Source organism: Aquarana catesbeiana, linkage group LG03 (assembly GCF_042186555.1).
Source record: "Aquarana catesbeiana isolate 2022-GZ linkage group LG03, ASM4218655v1, whole genome shotgun sequence".
Classification (NCBI taxonomy): domain Eukaryota; kingdom Metazoa; phylum Chordata; class Amphibia; order Anura; family Ranidae; genus Aquarana; species Aquarana catesbeiana.
The window spans coordinates 184933433-184950457 of record NC_133326.1 but is presented as its reverse complement, the minus strand read 5'-3'; the positions used below and the strand labels follow the sequence as shown (position 1 = coordinate 184950457).

At 41.4% G+C, this 17025-nt stretch overlaps 1 protein-coding gene across 1 annotated transcript in view; it reads right to left on the bottom strand.

Moving 5' to 3' along the window:
- FAM185A (family with sequence similarity 185 member A) overlaps positions 1–17025 on the bottom strand; it is an 85058-nt gene that overhangs the window by 34965 nt on the left and 33068 nt on the right. The window contains exons 3-4 of the mRNA XM_073619600.1: positions 16444–16536; positions 941–1079 (exon numbers count right to left, since the gene is read on the bottom strand). Of these exons, the coding sequence (XP_073475701.1) occupies positions 941–1079; positions 16444–16536 (232 nt within the window). The remainder of the gene's footprint in view (positions 1–940; positions 1080–16443; positions 16537–17025) is intronic.

Below are 17025 nucleotides of genomic sequence, written 5' to 3'. Positions count from 1 at the left end.
CTTGCTCTGGCACTCAAGCAGGCGTGCTCCTGACTTGTGGTTCTGTGTGTCAATTCTCACACAGAGCCGTGGCTCAGCCCCACCCCACCCCCTCCCGATTGGCTCACTGGCTGTGATTGACAGCAGCGGGAGCCATTGGCTCCCACTGCTGCCAAAAGCCAATCAGGAGTGCGAGTCCCCAGAAAGGCAAGGCTCTTGTGGACATCGCTGGATCGAGAGGGGGCTCAGGTAAGTTTTAGGGGGGCTGCTGCACACAGGTTTCTTACCTTCATGTATTACAACCACTTTAATGTGAGGGTTGAGGTTGCAGGGAGAGTTAATGTGAGGGTAGGTGTTGTAGGGAGAGATTTTGCGTCATGGCTGGGGTTACAGGGAGAGCTAGTGTCAGGGTTGGGGCTACAGAGGTGGTTAGTTTCAGGGGTGCATTACAGTAGGGCATCGATCTCTGTCAGGAGCTCTGTACGGAAAACTACAAGCATCTATTTGTCATCCCTAAAGGCTAATGGTCTTAAACGATACCTCTGGACTCACTAAAATAATGTTTTTTCCACTATCTCATATTATTCATAAGATCATACTATATAAGATCTCATATTATTTAATCAAAACTCAAATCTACTTCCAGAACAAGTTTATTTTTGTGTGGCAGAAACTTCCTGAAGACATTCTTTTAAATACAAAAACCTATCAATATGCCTGGATGCAAACCAAGATAAAACAAATTGTGATACAACATTCAATTTCTCTTGCGAGCCTGCTGTCACATCCCCACCTAAGCCTTCAGGTGCAATAGCCTGGCAAATCAATTAAAGTGCTAAATATCAAGTCAGACATCTGTTTCTATCATATTCACTAGTAAAATACAAAGAACTGTATAGCACTAGCTTGGCAGTCATTTTCTTTAGAAAATGTAGTTTTGTTTGTTTGATAGATGACTTACCATGGGTACTTCCTACTATTATATCTCCAGCAGCTGAAGACATTGATGAAGATTCTGCATACAGGTATTTGGCTTTCAGCTGACCATTTTCTGTGCAAATATTAATGGATGTACCTAACAGTTTCTCAATATCAACCGTCTGTAACACAAAACAAAAATGTAATGAACATTTGATGTGTTTTATAGCAGAACTCCAACCATACAGGTAAATACAGACTTAACCATTCAAAGATATGTAATTATGTTTAGCCATTCTAAACATTAAGTTCCCAGTTTCACTCAAACCCCTCCATATTACACAGCCTCAGGGAGTGACACCATTATTTAGCGCTTGTAGTTTCCTGTGTTAGTTGCCTCTTTGTTGACTGCTTTGTTTAAGTACATCTAAAGAAATTTTTTCCCATTTTGGCTAGAGTAGGGAATGGCTAAAATCCAACAGTTTTTTTCTCTTTGCCATTCAAGAGACTTCCTTCTCACTTGTCCTCCCATATACACAACACAGTATCTATTCTCGTTGACCATGGTCAGTATCTCCATTGAAACATTTCCTATTTCTGTTGAGGTAGCAAGTCCAGTCCTAGGGATAATGGTGATTATAACAAATAGAGGTTTGATTCCCCCTAGCAGTGACACAGGCATGAATAAAACCCAACAGGGATTCTAACTCATTATCCTCAATCCAAAATAATAATAATCATCATGATAATAAATATAATTTCTACCTTTGGTTATAGGTTAAGCAAAGAGAAGTCCATGGGGCATCACAGGCTCCATACTATAGCCTGCATACTATGAATGAGACTTAAAATAGGGGCCATGGCATGTGTAACTGCAGGGTATGGTGGATTTCAATATCCACTCTCCATTATAAATAAACCCCTTAGTATCGATACATACCTGGCCTAAAGGTTTCACTTGTGCATGGAATAATAATCTAGAGAAGTGTGTACATTAACTGTTGGAGGTCTTTCCAAAAAATTTCAGTTGTATGACAGCCATTGGCTTGAATATGTATGCAATTAAAATACTCGGAACAAGCATGCAGAATATGAATTCCAGTTTGACTGCGGTTTACTGTCTGCATACATGTTCTGGGTCAGTGACTAAAATGACTGGAGCAATTAGATCAGGATGATACCCAGGCAACTAGATTTAAAAATTTTCAAAACAAGAGGTTGGCAAACAGTTCAAATAATGATCTCTGCACAAGTTTCTCTTAAAGTAGACTTCTTACCTAACACCAACTAACTCAGTAGTCTGAGGAGACATCTGTAAAGGGCATATTCACTCTTTATGTCATATCACATAGTAGGTTTGTCAGCCCTCTTGTGAAAGCTATAAAGTATAGTGATTTTTTTTTTTTTTTAAAGGGTTTATAAAATGAAAACATATTTAAAAAAAAAAAAAAAGCCACCCCACCCTCAGACACACTCACGTGGTGCACACAGGTACAAAGACGACAATTGTGCAACACATATTTGGTATCGCCACACACACATCATAGTAAGAGGAATCGTTTCAGGACCGTTATTTACAGCTAACTCAAAACTGTTGAGCTGTATTTTTTTTAAAGCCTCCCCTATGGAAAACTGTGCATTAAAATGTCATGGCCACGTGCAATTTTATATCTTTACATATTTAGTACCAATTTACTTGTCCCAGTCTTTGTGAATGTACAAATAATTTGGAATTTTTTGTGTGCTTGTGCGCGCTAAAATAATTCTTTTTTTTTTTGCTGAAAAAATAGATTTGATAAAACAGTTGCACTAAAAGTGTGACATAAAATGCAGCTGCCATGTTTTTTTTCTATGGGTATGTTACTTTTATAAAGCATATAATGTAATATGGTTTTAAGTACATTTTTGAGTTTAAAAATTGCATTTTGGCATCCAAGAAAAAAAAAAAAAAAAAAAAAGGCTCTGCCGATAAAACTAGTTAAACATAACCATATCTCCCTAGTAAAGTACATCTAGTGTGATTTACATTCAGCAGCAGACTTGCATTTGTAGAATACATTTATGTAATTTGGTGGAAATCAACCAACCTGACAATCCTGCCATCCAGTTTCACATTTATTGCTTTTATATTGCCAAGAAGTATGAGCGCTTCATTCATATAATACACAACTAAATCCACTATTAAATATTTTCTCTAATAATTTTAAACACAAAAAAATTGCGTTCTGAGGTTCACATATAAAGTGATACAAGCCAGAGAGCTAAAAACATTAGGTATGCCTATGGCTATTATTACAGAGCGTAGTGCAGCTTGGAGGTTGCCCTTTTGACCAGTTCACATGATCATTTTCCAAAAAAGAAAACATGTTTTCCAAAGACAGCAGAGAGATCTCGTTGCCAAAACATTCCTTTCACCAGATTGGGTGCCAGTGGGAAAATTACTTTGCAATCTAGCGGTTATTTTTAGGGTGAAGTCATACATTGCAGCTATTAATAACGGCCTTTAAATTGTAGAGGTTTTGGCAGGGACATGAGCTTTAATTTTCAATAAGATATTCCCTTGCCTAATGTTTCCATGAATGTACATGCTACCCACACAGGATGTGTACACTTTGATCAGGGAATGGCGTCGTTATTGAAAAGTCAGAAAAACGTAAACTGCAAACAGCCTGCGGCCTTGTGTCATGGTCTCTGCTGTCTCTCCAATGAGGGATCCTCAAAATCCATTCAAGTGGCTTTGTAAGGGGGAAGGGGAAGCTCCAGAACACATGTGAGATACAGTCATGTACAAACTACATTATTATAACCAGATGACAAGCAAGCTTTCATGTGAAACAAAAAAAAGTGGAGAACTACCATTACATTGCTGATACACAATGTTCATTGTAATGTACAGAAGATAAACATTTTTATAATATCAACATGTACCAAGAAAATTATTTATGTGAGAGCACTCTCTGTTCCTATGACAGGCCGATACTTCTTTCTACTTTCCAACCAAAACTGGAAAAAATAATGAAAGCTGACTGGTAAAGGTACATGCACAGTCATAACAAAGTTACCAATCATCTATGCAGGATCTTACTGTCAAAACTTTTGTGTAAATAAAACAAAAACAAAAAAACACAACATGAAATGGTCTGTAAAGTGCTAAGTTTACATTTGTATGGTGGAATCTGAACCCAAGACAAAAGTGCTTCAAGACAGGCTTGCTGATCGATGGACTCTATAGCCACTCAAAGACCAGGTTTTTTCTGACACTTTTTGTTTACATCACCTTTTTTTGCTAGAAAATGACTTAGAACCCCCAAACATACATTAATATATAATATATATATATATATATATATATATATATATATATATATATATATATATATATATATATATATATATATACATACCGTATTTATCGGCGTATAACACGCACTTTTTTCCCCTTAAAATCAGGGGAAAGTCGCAGGTGCGTGTTATACGCCGATCCCCTGCGATCCTGTGGTGTCAAAACTTCAAAATCGCCGACCGCGATTTGAAAATGGCGCCGCCGGCGCCGAAATACACAGAGCCGGTCCTCGGCTCTTTCCGGCGGCTCTCGTTCATTTTCGGCTCCACTCGTAGTCCCGAGCGGAGCTATCTGAACCTACTCGGCTAGGTTCGGATAGCTCCGCTCGGGACTACGAGTGGAGCCAAAAATGAACGAGAGCCGCCGGAAAGAGCCGAGGACCGGCTCTGTGTATTTCGGCGCCATTTTCAAATCGCGGTCGGCGATTTTGAAGCCCAATATGGCAGGGACAGGGGATCGACGGCTGCAATGGGGGAAGGCTGCACTGGGGAAGACTGCACTGACAAGGCTGCACTGGGGAAGGCTGCACTGGGGAAGACTGCACTGACAAGGCTGCACTGGGGAAGTCTGCACTGACAAGGCTGCACTGACAAGGCTGCACTGGGGAAGGCTGCACTGGGGAAGGCTGCACTGGGGAAGGCTGCACTGGGGAAGTCTGCACCGACAAGGCTGCACTGGGGAAGTCTGCACCGACAAGGCTGCACTGGGGAAGTCTGCACTGACAAGGCTGCACTGGGGAAGGCTGCACTGACATGGCTGCACTGACATGGCTGCACTGACAAGGCTGCACTGGGGCAAGGCTGCACTGAGAAGGCTGCAATGATGGGCATTTAAATGTAAGTTTTTTTCCCTTCAACTTCCCTCCTAAAAGTTTTTTTTCCTTAAAATTCCCTCCTAAATTGGGGTGCGTGTTATACGCCGATAAATACGGTATATATATATATATATATATATATATATATATATATATATATATATATATATATATATATATATATATATATACATATACATATACATACATACATACATACACACACGATCTCACAAAAGTGAGTACACCCCTCACATTTTTGTAAATATCTTTTCATGTGACAACACTGAAGAAATGACACTTTGCTACAATGTAAAGTAGAGAGACTACAGCTTGTATAACAGTGTAAATTTGCTGTCCCCTCAAAATAACTCAACACACAGCCATTAATGTCTAAACCGCTGGCAACAAAAGTGAACCCCTAAAAAAAAAAAAGTCACCCCTAAGTAAAAATTTCCAAATTGAGCCCAAAGTGTCAATATTGTGTGGCCACCATATTTCCAGCACTGTCTTAACCCTCTTGGGTATGGAGTTCACCAGAGCTTCACAGGTTGGACTGGTCCTCTTCCACTCCTCCATGATGACATCATGTAGCTGGTGGAAGTTAGAGACCTTGCACTCCTCCACCTTCCATTTGAGGATGCCCCACAGATGCTCAATAGGGTTTAGGTCTGGAGACATGCTTGGCCAGTCCATCACCTTTATACTCAGCTTCATTAGCAAGGCAGTGGTCGTCTTGGAGGTGTGTTTAGGATCGTTATGTTGGAATACTGCCCTGCGGCCCAGTCTCTGAAGGGAGGGGATCATGCTCTGCTTCAGTATGTCACAGTACATGTTGGCATTGATGGTTCCCTCAATGAAATGTAGCTCCCCAGTGCCAGTAGCACTCATGGAGCCCCAGACTATGACACTCCCACCACCATGCTTAACTGTAGGCAAGATACACTTGTCTTTGTACTCCTCACCTGGTTGCTGCCACACACGCTTGACACCATCTGAACCAAATAAGTTTATCTTGGTCTCATCAGACCACAGGACATGGTTCCAGTAATCCATGTCCTTAGTCTGCTTGTCTTCAGCAAACTTCTGGGACAACAGCCATGCAGACCAATTTGATACAGTGTGTTGCGTATGGTCTGAGCACTGACAGGCTGACCCCCCTACCCCTTCAACCTCTGCAGCAATGCTGGCAGCACTCATACGTCTATTTCCCAAAGACAACCTCTGCATATGATGCTGAGCACATACTCCTGTTAAAACCGCTGTACAGTCTTGGCCACCATGCTGCAGCTCAGTTTCAGGGTCTTGGCAATCTTTATTTAGAGCAAGAATTCTTTTTTTCAGATCCTCAGAGTTCCTTGCCATGAGGTGCCATGTTGAACTTCCAGTGACCAGTATGAGAGAGTGAGAGCGATAACACCAAATTTAACACACCTGCTCCCCATTCACACCTGAGACCTTGTAACACTAACGAGTCACATGACACCAGGGTGGGAAAATGGCTAATTGGGCCCAATTTTAACATTTTCACTTAGGGGTGTACTCACTTTTGTTGCCAGCGGTTTAGAGATTAATTGCTGTGTGTTGAGTTATTTTGAGAGGACAGCAAATTTACACTGTTATACAAGCTGTACACTCACTACTTTACATTGTAGCAAAGTGTCATTTCTTCAGTGTTGTCACATGAAAAGGTATAATAAAATATTTACAAAAAATGTAAGGGTGTACTCACTTTTGTGAGATACTGTGTGTGTGTGTATATATATATTTTAGCAGAGGCCCCAGAACAGGGGTGCTAAACTCCATTAAATTGCAGGCCGCATCAGCAGTATTGGTTCCCTCAAGGGGCCAGTTGTATCTGGGGTATGCTATGTACAGAGTTCAGGGGTGTGCTGTCTACAGAGTGCAGGGTTTGGGGGTGCGCTATGTACAGTGTGCACCCCCAACCCCCCAAAAGCTTCTTTGCAAAAACTGGCTGCGAGGGCCACATGGCAAGGCCTGGTGGGCCAAATTCGGCCTGCGGGCCTTGTGTTTGACATGCATGCCCTAGAGAATAAAACGGTGGGTTTTGCAAATTTTTAGTCACACGGTATTAGTGCACTGTTTTTTTGAACGCACATTTAAAAGAAAATATATATATATACTTTAATTTTAATGCACACGAACACAATACAAAACCCATTCTTTTGATAAAATATAAAAGACGGTGTTACCCCGAGTAAAAAAAAAAAACATATCACATATTGAAGTTGCGCATGCTCGCGGAATGGAGCCAAACTACGGCATTTCAAAATCTCCATAGGCAATGCTTTAAAAGCCTTTTACAGGTTACCAGTGGAGAGTTATACAGGAGGTTTGGTGCTAGAATTATTGCTCTCGCTCAGACATTGGTGGCAAAAACTCACATGTTTATGCATATGTGGGACCATCGCGTGCATTCGCCTTTGTGCAAAAGCACAGGGGCCCTTTTAATTTTTTTATCATTTTATTTTTACACAGTTTCTTTACAAAAAAAACAAACAAAAAAAAAAAACGATCACTTTTATTGCTGTCACAAGGCATGTAAACATGCCTTGTGACAGCAATAGGCAGTGACAAGTACTCTATAAGACCCCAGATCTCTTCTTCTGTCCTTAAAAGCATCTGATCACACAAAGATCGGTGTGATCAGATGTTTTCAGTTTTTAAAAATGGTGCAGTTTATTCCTGGGAAAACCAGAAATGACAAAAATGCTAATCGCTTTCAGCCCCCACTATAACAGAGCTGTTCTGAGCTCTTCTGGGCCTTGAAAAGCTCTATGGTAAGCTGACAGACGTGTTAGCTTCACTTCTGCGTTCTCTAGTGGGATGGAGAGCCTCTGGTGGCTGGCAGGATGGGGCTGCTGCTCCCACCGCCTCCAATAGCTGGCTAATTAGCAGCTTTCTGAGAAAAACAATACCGGGATGATGCCTGTAGCTGCAGGTATCATCCAGTATGACCATGTGAGGTACCAACAGAAAAGTACATATGGAGGTCTTCAAGTGGATAAAGTCCCAGCCAGTCTGCAAAAGTATTAAATGTAGGATAAGAAGGGTGGCAGCATCTTTTCTCAGGTATCATCCAGCGTCAGCATCTACAGTACTTCCTGGTAGAAGATGCTGGCCTTGGGATGACACAGTATTGTAAATCACCTGTGCTTGAGCAACATCCTTTATATCCTTTGGGCTGTCTCACATACATCACCTTCTACTCCTGTCTTTCAATCTGTGACCAGACTTTAAAAAAATTAACAACCCAGCCAAGTCCCTGTTGCTTCTCATCCTGTCATGGGGCAAAAGTCACATTCACACAGTTCAATCCCTTTCATCCTTTGACCTGCCAGTTGAAAAATCTATCAGTCACACAGCTCAGTCCCTCTGCTATCTCTCATCCTTTGACCTGTCAATGTAAATATCCACCACACTCACACAGCTCAGTCCCTCTTATTCTGTGACCCGCCAGTGTAAAAACCCATCACAGTTCTACCACTCAATTACCGTACTCCCTTGCATCTCATCCTTTGATGGATTTTTACATTTGCAGGTCAAACTCACACAGCTCAGTCACTCTCATGCTTCTTATTCCTTAACAGTGAGGGCCCTTGCACACTGCAGCTTGAAAAAGGTCAGTACAGCATTTTTTTTTAAGTGGTAGTAAAGCTTCAAGAGCAGGTTTAAGTCATAATGTACTAAGTCATTATGACAGGCCTACCTACAAACAGAGCCTTCAAGCTGGGTTTCATGTTTTCGGCGGCTTGATTGGGCGGGCCAAGCATGCATGGGAGTCCCATCACTGCGTCCCACAGAGCGGGCCGTAAATGTGGTCTGAGCTGTGCATGTGTGGCTCAAATCCCATTACCCGCTGACAGGCAGGGGGGGGGACATTTATGACAGAAGAGACCTCTAGGGTCTTTTCTGTTTTAAAAGCCTGCCTGTCAGAGGATTTTTAAATGTATAACTTCACTACCATGTTAGCTGATCTAAAATGCAGTCCATCGTTTACAATGTGCCTGTACACACAGATGAGTAAACAAGCGCTGTGTATTCTTGAGTAAAAAAATAAATAAATAAGAAAAAAAAATAAAAGTTTGGTGTCAGTATTTTGCGCACGCATTTGGGCATGAATATTTATGGATTTTGCCTAGGAAGGTATTTTGCACGTAAATGCACATAAATACACGCAACACAAATTCCTGAAATTCCGTTTAAAAATGCTGATGCTCAAAACATCAGTACCGTGTGCAATAGGTCTAAAAAAACAAAAAAAAAACAAAAACAAAATATATATATAAAATCGCAGATTTAAACAAACTTCATTTTTGGCCTCCTAAACCATTAATCTGACCACAGAAAATTATTCATCCTGCCTGCAAAGGACTCGGAGGACATCACTCTCTGCTCTCAGGAATACCTGGAGAGAATGTGCCTACGCACAGTAACTTCACTGAAGTTCAATTATTGTTTTTTTTTTTTGTTTGTTTGTTTGTTTTTTAACGGATTTGATCTCCATTGGCTCAAATCCAAACATATCTTTTTTTTCCCATTTGAAATTCTATGGAATTCTATGGTGGGTTCCCGCAAGTTACATTTTTATAATTTTATGAGTCAGCACAGAAATTTAAAAAAAATATATAAAAAAGGGAAAAGCTTCTAGAATGCACCATCTGGTGGCAGAAGACAAGATTACATGCATCCCGGCATTAGTTACTGTTGTAGTTGGTTAAACAATTTACAAATAATAAACTAGAAATACCTTAGAACTAGAAGAAGGTTTTTAGTGATCAGTGCCAAGTATGTTCTGTAGATGTATCAATTTCATGGAATATAAAACGCATTACGTTTTTTTTTTAAAGCAGTATTAAACCCAAAACCAAATATATATTGCAGCTTACCAATCAGATGATGTGACTGCATTTGTTTTCTTAGGATTTTTTTCTCCCTTTGTTTTCACCTGGTGATCTGTCCAGTAAGGATGAGCTCCGGCGTGTTCGCACACTCCACGTGCAGAGCCCGCCAGGAAGTTGGTACGGCGCTGCGCTAATCACAGGCAGCGAGACATTTCCCGATCTCTGCAGAGCCGCACATCAGGAAAATGTCTCAATGGCTGTGATTAGCGCAGCGCCGGGCCGACTTCCTGGCGGGCACTGCACGTGGAGTGTGCGAACCAGCCGTACCTCATCCTTACTGGCCAGTAACACATCTACTGTATTAGAGTGCCTGCACTCTGGACAAAGGAGCACAGAGGCATTTGGACAGCAGCACTGACAGTCTGGGGGTTGTTGTAAATGTACTAGCAGATTTAAATAGTTATCGACCGCCCGCCGCAGTTCTACTGCAGCAAGTTGGCTCCCCTGCGCGAATCGGCATCATTGTACGCAGCGATTTGTGGCCACGTGCGCCCATTCACAAATGGGGGGGGGAGCCAACCAGCAGGCCACCTGCGATCGCTCCAGGAACAGAAAGAATGGGGATCTGTCAGTGTAAACAAAAAGATCCCTGTTCTGTCAGGGGAGGAGAGAGAGAGATCGTCTGTTCCTAGTGATTAGGAACAACGATCTCTCTCCTCCAGTCAGTCCAGCCCCCATACAGCTAGAAACACCTCCCTAGGGAACACTTAACCCCTTGATTGCCACTAGTGTTAATCCCTTCCCTGCCAGTGACATTTATTACAGTAATCAGTGGCTAGGTTTTAGCTCTGATCGCTGTATAAATGTCTTTTTTTGTTTATAGTGCAAAAAATAGAAACCGCAGAGGTGATCAAATACCCCCAAAAGGAAGCTCTATTTGTGGGAAAAAAAAGGACATACATTTTGTTAGGGTACATCGCCGCTTGACCGCGCAATTGTCAGTTAAAGCGTCAGAGTGCCGTATCGCAAAAAATACATTAACAAATTGAAGCCAAACTCCAGCTCACACTTATAATCAGTTACAGCAAACAGTTTTTTCCCTTTGGGATAAAGATTTTACATAAATAAAAGCTGATTGTAGGCATCACCAGTGTTAAAGGCTTTGTCTCATGTAAACTGATAAATATGGAAGAGGGCTTGTTCTTTGATCTCGATCACCAGATGAAAATAAAATAAAAAAAAAAAGCCTAAAAAAAAAGAATAAAATAATACAGCCATCACATGTAAGAATTGGTAAGCTGCAATATAAGAAATGTTTGCTTTTTGGTTTAATAGCGCATTAAAAGAGAAGTATGGCCAAAGCTCTTTTGGCCACACTTCTCCATTGGGTTGCAAGAGTGCACTTAGTTCTGCAATCATGTGACCCAGATTCAGTCAACAGCAGGCTTCATAGAGCTGGTCCAGGCTCTGTCGGGATCCAGAGAATAATGTCTGCACCACTGAGAGCCCGAGCCAGCAAATCCCGCCCCCTGCTCAGCCCAGCGCTCCAGTGCAGTGCTGAAGGGGCAGAGCACCCAACAGTGACTGGCAGTCACTGCTCTGTGTTTAGAGCAGACCCAAAAACTGAGCAATCAGCGGCCTTTGATTGCTCAGTTCTCTGTGTAGAGCAAGCGGTGGACAGCTGCAGCTTCAGATCTAGGTGAATATGTATGTTTTTTCATTCCTGCACTCCTTGTTTAGGCCTCATGCACACAGGTGCTTGAAGTCATAATATATAAAATTCAGGTGTATTTCCCTATTTCCCAGCCTGGGAGCCACAGCTTCTGCGTACAGCAAACCACAGAGATTACAGGATGCAACTCTATGCGGGTATATACAGCGGTACTTGTGTAAGTACACGCACACATACCGACTGACACAATGCACAAAAAAAAAGGAGGAGGTTCATCTTGTACCAGATTTTAATAAATAGTGCTATAGTTTAGATTTCATTTTTTGAGGAGGTAAACAGCATGGTCAATTTTGCTTTAATTTCTCCAAACATTAATTTTGCTTAACCAGCAAAACCCAAAATATGTAGTGTAATAAAGCAAATCTGCAGAGTATAATAAAACCATAACCGTGCTTTTACATAATGCGTGGATCAAAGTTAGCCATAAAAGCCCAAACTTTACAGTGACTTGTAGGGTGCAGGGTGACTAGGTGAAATAACGTTAAAAAAATAAATAAATAAATAAAGCACTTTTTTTGAAGGGAAAAAAAAAAGTGCATCTACTACTTTTTTTTGCTTTAGGAGTCTGGAAAGCTTTGCACCAGCAACCAGCAGATCACTGAAAACATTGTCATTGTAAGCTGTTTGCCCCATAAATCATATGGTCATGCAGTTTCACACCGACAGGAAGACTCCCTGAACTACCACAGCGTTCAACAGTGCTGTGGTAGTTCATTGAGAACTACAAGCTGACAGCCGCAAAGGATGTTGGGGCTTGTAGTTCAATCACACAGAGTGACGGTTACTGAATAAAGTGGCTGTGTGGGCGGAGCCCCGCACAACCTCCTCATTTCTAAAAAGGGACAACTAGTACAGGTAACTTCTCCCCATACTGCTGTCACAGGGAGAGGAGGGAATGGTGAGCAGCTATAGCATTGGGAACGTTACATGCTCCACCATATAAAAGGGGGAACATGTAACATGTTCCCAAGGTGAACTTATCCTTTAAATTTAAAGCTGCTTGCCTCTTTCATATAAAAAAAAAAAAAAAAAAAAAAAAAAAAAATCACACAAAAGAAGATTATAAATATCTTGATGGCTTACAATGTATTTCCACCTTTGTAATCAAATATGAGAATCCTCACACTATATGTTCCCATTCACAATGCATACCTAAAAAATAATTCTTGCATTTTTAGTTGTTTATTTGGAGCAGGCTTATACATAGGCCCTTATGGGTAGCTTGCTTTGTATAGAGTCACTTGCAATGTGCAGTCCAGGGGCAGATTTGCTTAAAATTACAATAGCATACAATGCATCACCTTTATTAGGACAGACAATGTGCACATCTAGTTACAACTAATAATGAGATCTGCCAGCAGAGAATACAGACAGGGTTAATTATGGTAAGCATAACACACAGCCCCCTCTATCACATTACGTGGAAGGAGGGGGCCAAATCAGATTTTTCAGCAAGTTTAATAAAAAATTGCTGCTTGCCATTTTACATTTTTTTTAAAATAAGACATGCTATGTGAATTGGAACATGTAACAAATAATAAGTAGGTGTTATCCCAAGTGGGAATAGACTATCTACTTGTTGACCAACGCACGAATATAAATGTTCTGTTAGCAAGTGGTTATTACAAGATCATGGCTGCAGCCAAGATCTTGGTACAGAGTTTTTTTTTTTTAGCCAGTGATCGGCTGTTTTGTGAAAGCGATTTTACAGCATTGCAAGGCCAGGCTTGTTAGCCCCCTTGTGATAGCAATAAAGTTAAAAGAAGAAATAAAAGTGTAAAAAATAAAAATTTAAAAGCCCCCCCCCCCCAATGAATACACCTAAATGTGAACATGCACGTAGGCTTGCCACGCATATGTAAACAGTGAGTGCACCACTTGTGATGTATCACCGCAAAGGTCAGAGTGAGAGCAAGAATTCTAGGGGCATATTTCATAATTAACTCTAAACTGATAACCTTTAAAAGGCTTTTTAAAGTATCATCTATAGACAATTTTAGATACCGTAGTTTGTGGTCATTTCATGAGCATGTGCATTTATAAACGTTGACATGTTTGGTATCTATTAACTTGACACGACATCTTTTATATTTTCCAAATTGATTATATTTTATTGTGCTGTGCGCACCAAAATTTATTTCAGTGTATTTTTAACAAAAAATTTACATTTGCAAGATTCCTTCATTAAAGTGGATTTCCATCCAACCCCCATTCCCACACCTTTTTCTCCCCCCCCTTTCATCATGATGTGGGATCTGCACATTTCAGACACTCTCCCATCCAGCATTGTCCTGTTAACATCCTTTCATGCCCTGTCATCGCTTGGTTCTGGGCTGCCATGTTGCTTCTGATGTCATTGAGAGGCTTAGCAGTTGTTCTGGGTTCAGCAGGTGGGCCTTCCGATGACATGGCACTAGACCTGCCCCCACTCTGTGAATGAGGGCAACACCTCATGGGATACGTGACATACATATCCCAGGAAGCACAGTACATTTCATTTGCCTAGGCCAGGGTTCTTCAAACTACGGCCCTCCAGTTGTTCAGGAACTACAATTCCCATCATGCCTTGTCATGTCTGTGAATGTCAGAGTTTCACAATGCCTCATGGGATGTGTAGTTCCACAACAGCTGGAGGGCCGTAGTTTGTAGATCCCTTGCCTAGGCAAATGACAAGTATAGGAGGCGTGTTCAAACCCTTTTTGTTAAATAAAAATAAGGGAAAACAAAAAAAAAAGAAAAAAAAATCTGGAGTGGGCAGGAGTCCATTTTAGGCTGAAGATTCGCCTTAACATTCAATTCAGGAGGTCAGCTTCCAAACCTTTAATCCTTTGTTAGGACAGTGTGTTCAAATCTAGTTGACAACTGATAATGAGATGTGCCAGCACAGCACAGACAGGGTTAAATGTTAGCAAACATATTTCTCCAGTCCTCACATAAACAAAGAGAACTATGTAGAATTTTTCAGTGCTGGAGTTTTCTAAAATAAGCAGCAATGTTTATTTATTTTTTTTCAGTTAGACCCCTTTCACACCAAGGCGCTTAAAAAAACGCCCTAAAAACGCCATAGCATTATTACCGCGTTTTTACAGCGTTTTAGGGGCGTTAGCAGTAAAATTAACGCAACGCTGCAGGCGTTTTAACAGCGTTTTTCAAGCGTTATTGAAGCATGGGCGTCAAAGAACAACTACACCTCCCTACATCACTTCCTGTGTACTTCCTGGTATCTCGTTGAGGGGAAAGAGGGTAAATAAGGAAGATGGAGTTCATGGAGCCGTTTTTGTAATTTGTGCTACTCTATTGGGAGCATATCCACCAACAGAGGCAGCACCGTTGCTATTGGGTTCATCCCATCCTCCAAGCGCACACCTCAATTGGACAATTTGCATTGCTATACGAGGACTTGAGAGTGCACCCAGACAAGTTCAAAAATTATACTCGGATGAGCATTGCAATGTAAGTATCTATATCCTAATCCCACTCCCACATCCCTAACCCCGCTCCCACTAGTCCCAAATCCCTAACCCTGCTCCCACTAGTCCCAAACCCCTAACCCTAATCCCACTAGTCCCAAAACCAGAACCCTAATCCCGCTCCCACTAGTCCCAAACCCCTAACCCTAATCCCACTAGTCCCAAAACCAGAACCCTAATCCCGCTCCCACTAGTCCCAAACCCCTAACCCTAATCCCACTTCCACTAGTCCCTAATCCCTCTCCCACTAGTCCCAAATCCCTAACCCTAATCCTGCTCCCACTAGTCCCAAATCCCTAACCCTAATCCTGCTCCCACTAGTCCCAAATCCCTAACCCTAATCCCGCTTCCACTAGTCCCAAATCCCTAACCCTAATCCCACTTCCACTAGTCCCAAAACCAGAATCCTAATCCCGCTCCCACTAGTCCCAAATCATTTTGATGGTCTGTTTAATCATTCTGACCTTCCCACAATTTCAGTCCTGTTGCTGTAGATGCTCTCATTTCTGCTTGCATGTTTACCTTTTTGTGAGATCATGTGACTTTTACAGCTCAAGGCGGATTATAGGCGTTTTTCAGGCGTTTTTCAGGCGTTTTCCAATCATTTCAATGGAGAGGGGCGTTTTTGAAGCGCTTTTTTCAACGCCCAAAAGCTGCTCCAAAGATGCTGCTTGCAGGACTTTTCTCAACGCCCCGCTAGCACAACGCCTCAGTGTGAAAGGGTCCATTGAGATGCATTGGGAGCGTTTTATGAGCGCTAAAATGCTGCAAAAACGCCTTGGTGTGAAAGGGGTCTTAGGCTACATGAATGAGAACATGTAACAAATATAAAAAGTGGAAACATACATTCAAAAAGAAGGAAAGGCCATCTACTAAGTAAGGTTTAAATGTTGCCTTTCCTTGGCCTTTACTAATTCTGCAAGCTTTAAGTAACACTCCCCACAGCTTTTGTGGTATATTTTAAAAAAAAGCTGTTCCAACTCAAATCTGTGGGCCACACTTTGACAGTTATAAATGGAAATTTCAAATGTTTAAATACAAACTTTTACTTTTGGACCTGCTAGTTCACTAGCCAGTACTCTCTGACCACTTAACAACCAGTCTCTCAATGCTACAAAAGATTAATTTTTATGCTTCGACTTAATACATTGACAGCGACTCTGGCGGGCCCCAAGTTGCCTACCCCTGGACTAGTGCATTTTGATAGCTATTAAGACCTTTTTGAAAAATGAAAAGATACCAATTGCACGAATTCTACTGGTAATACATATATATGCAGATATCCCATCAAGGCTTTCATTTGTTAAAAAGAATACACTTACACTGTGAGCCAAAGCACGGATATCCACATTGCCATGGACTGTGCCCAAACACACCACTTTGCCCCCTTTTGTACGAATGTGAACATTGTGCCCCTGAAATTACAAACAAAACATGTCGCATTATACTTCAGGAAAAAAAAATGTTCTTGTAAGAATCGAATATTCAAACTGATAATAATCAATAGAAAAGTACAGCAAATAAATCAGGCCCAGTTACTACAGTAGTAATCAAAGTAAAAGTTTTCTTTACTTCCAATGTAAAATGTCTCAGTACAATGTGTATTTTAGTCTGGCTTTTAAAAAGGCGTGTACCTGTTAATTTCTCTTCCCACGGTATCCAATGTTTATTATTTAACTACTTGCCAACCGCCTACCACATATTTACTGTGTCAGGTTGGCTCTATTGCGCAAAATCATGTACCTATACGTCATTTTATGCAAAAGCCACTGGGTGGCACAATCACATGCCGATTAGACACAGGGGATGCCAATCAGCGGGTCTGTTGGACCCAACGTCCGCCGGCCACCCGCGATCATTCCCAGGAGAGGCAGAATGGCCATCTGCCTATGTAAACAAGGCAG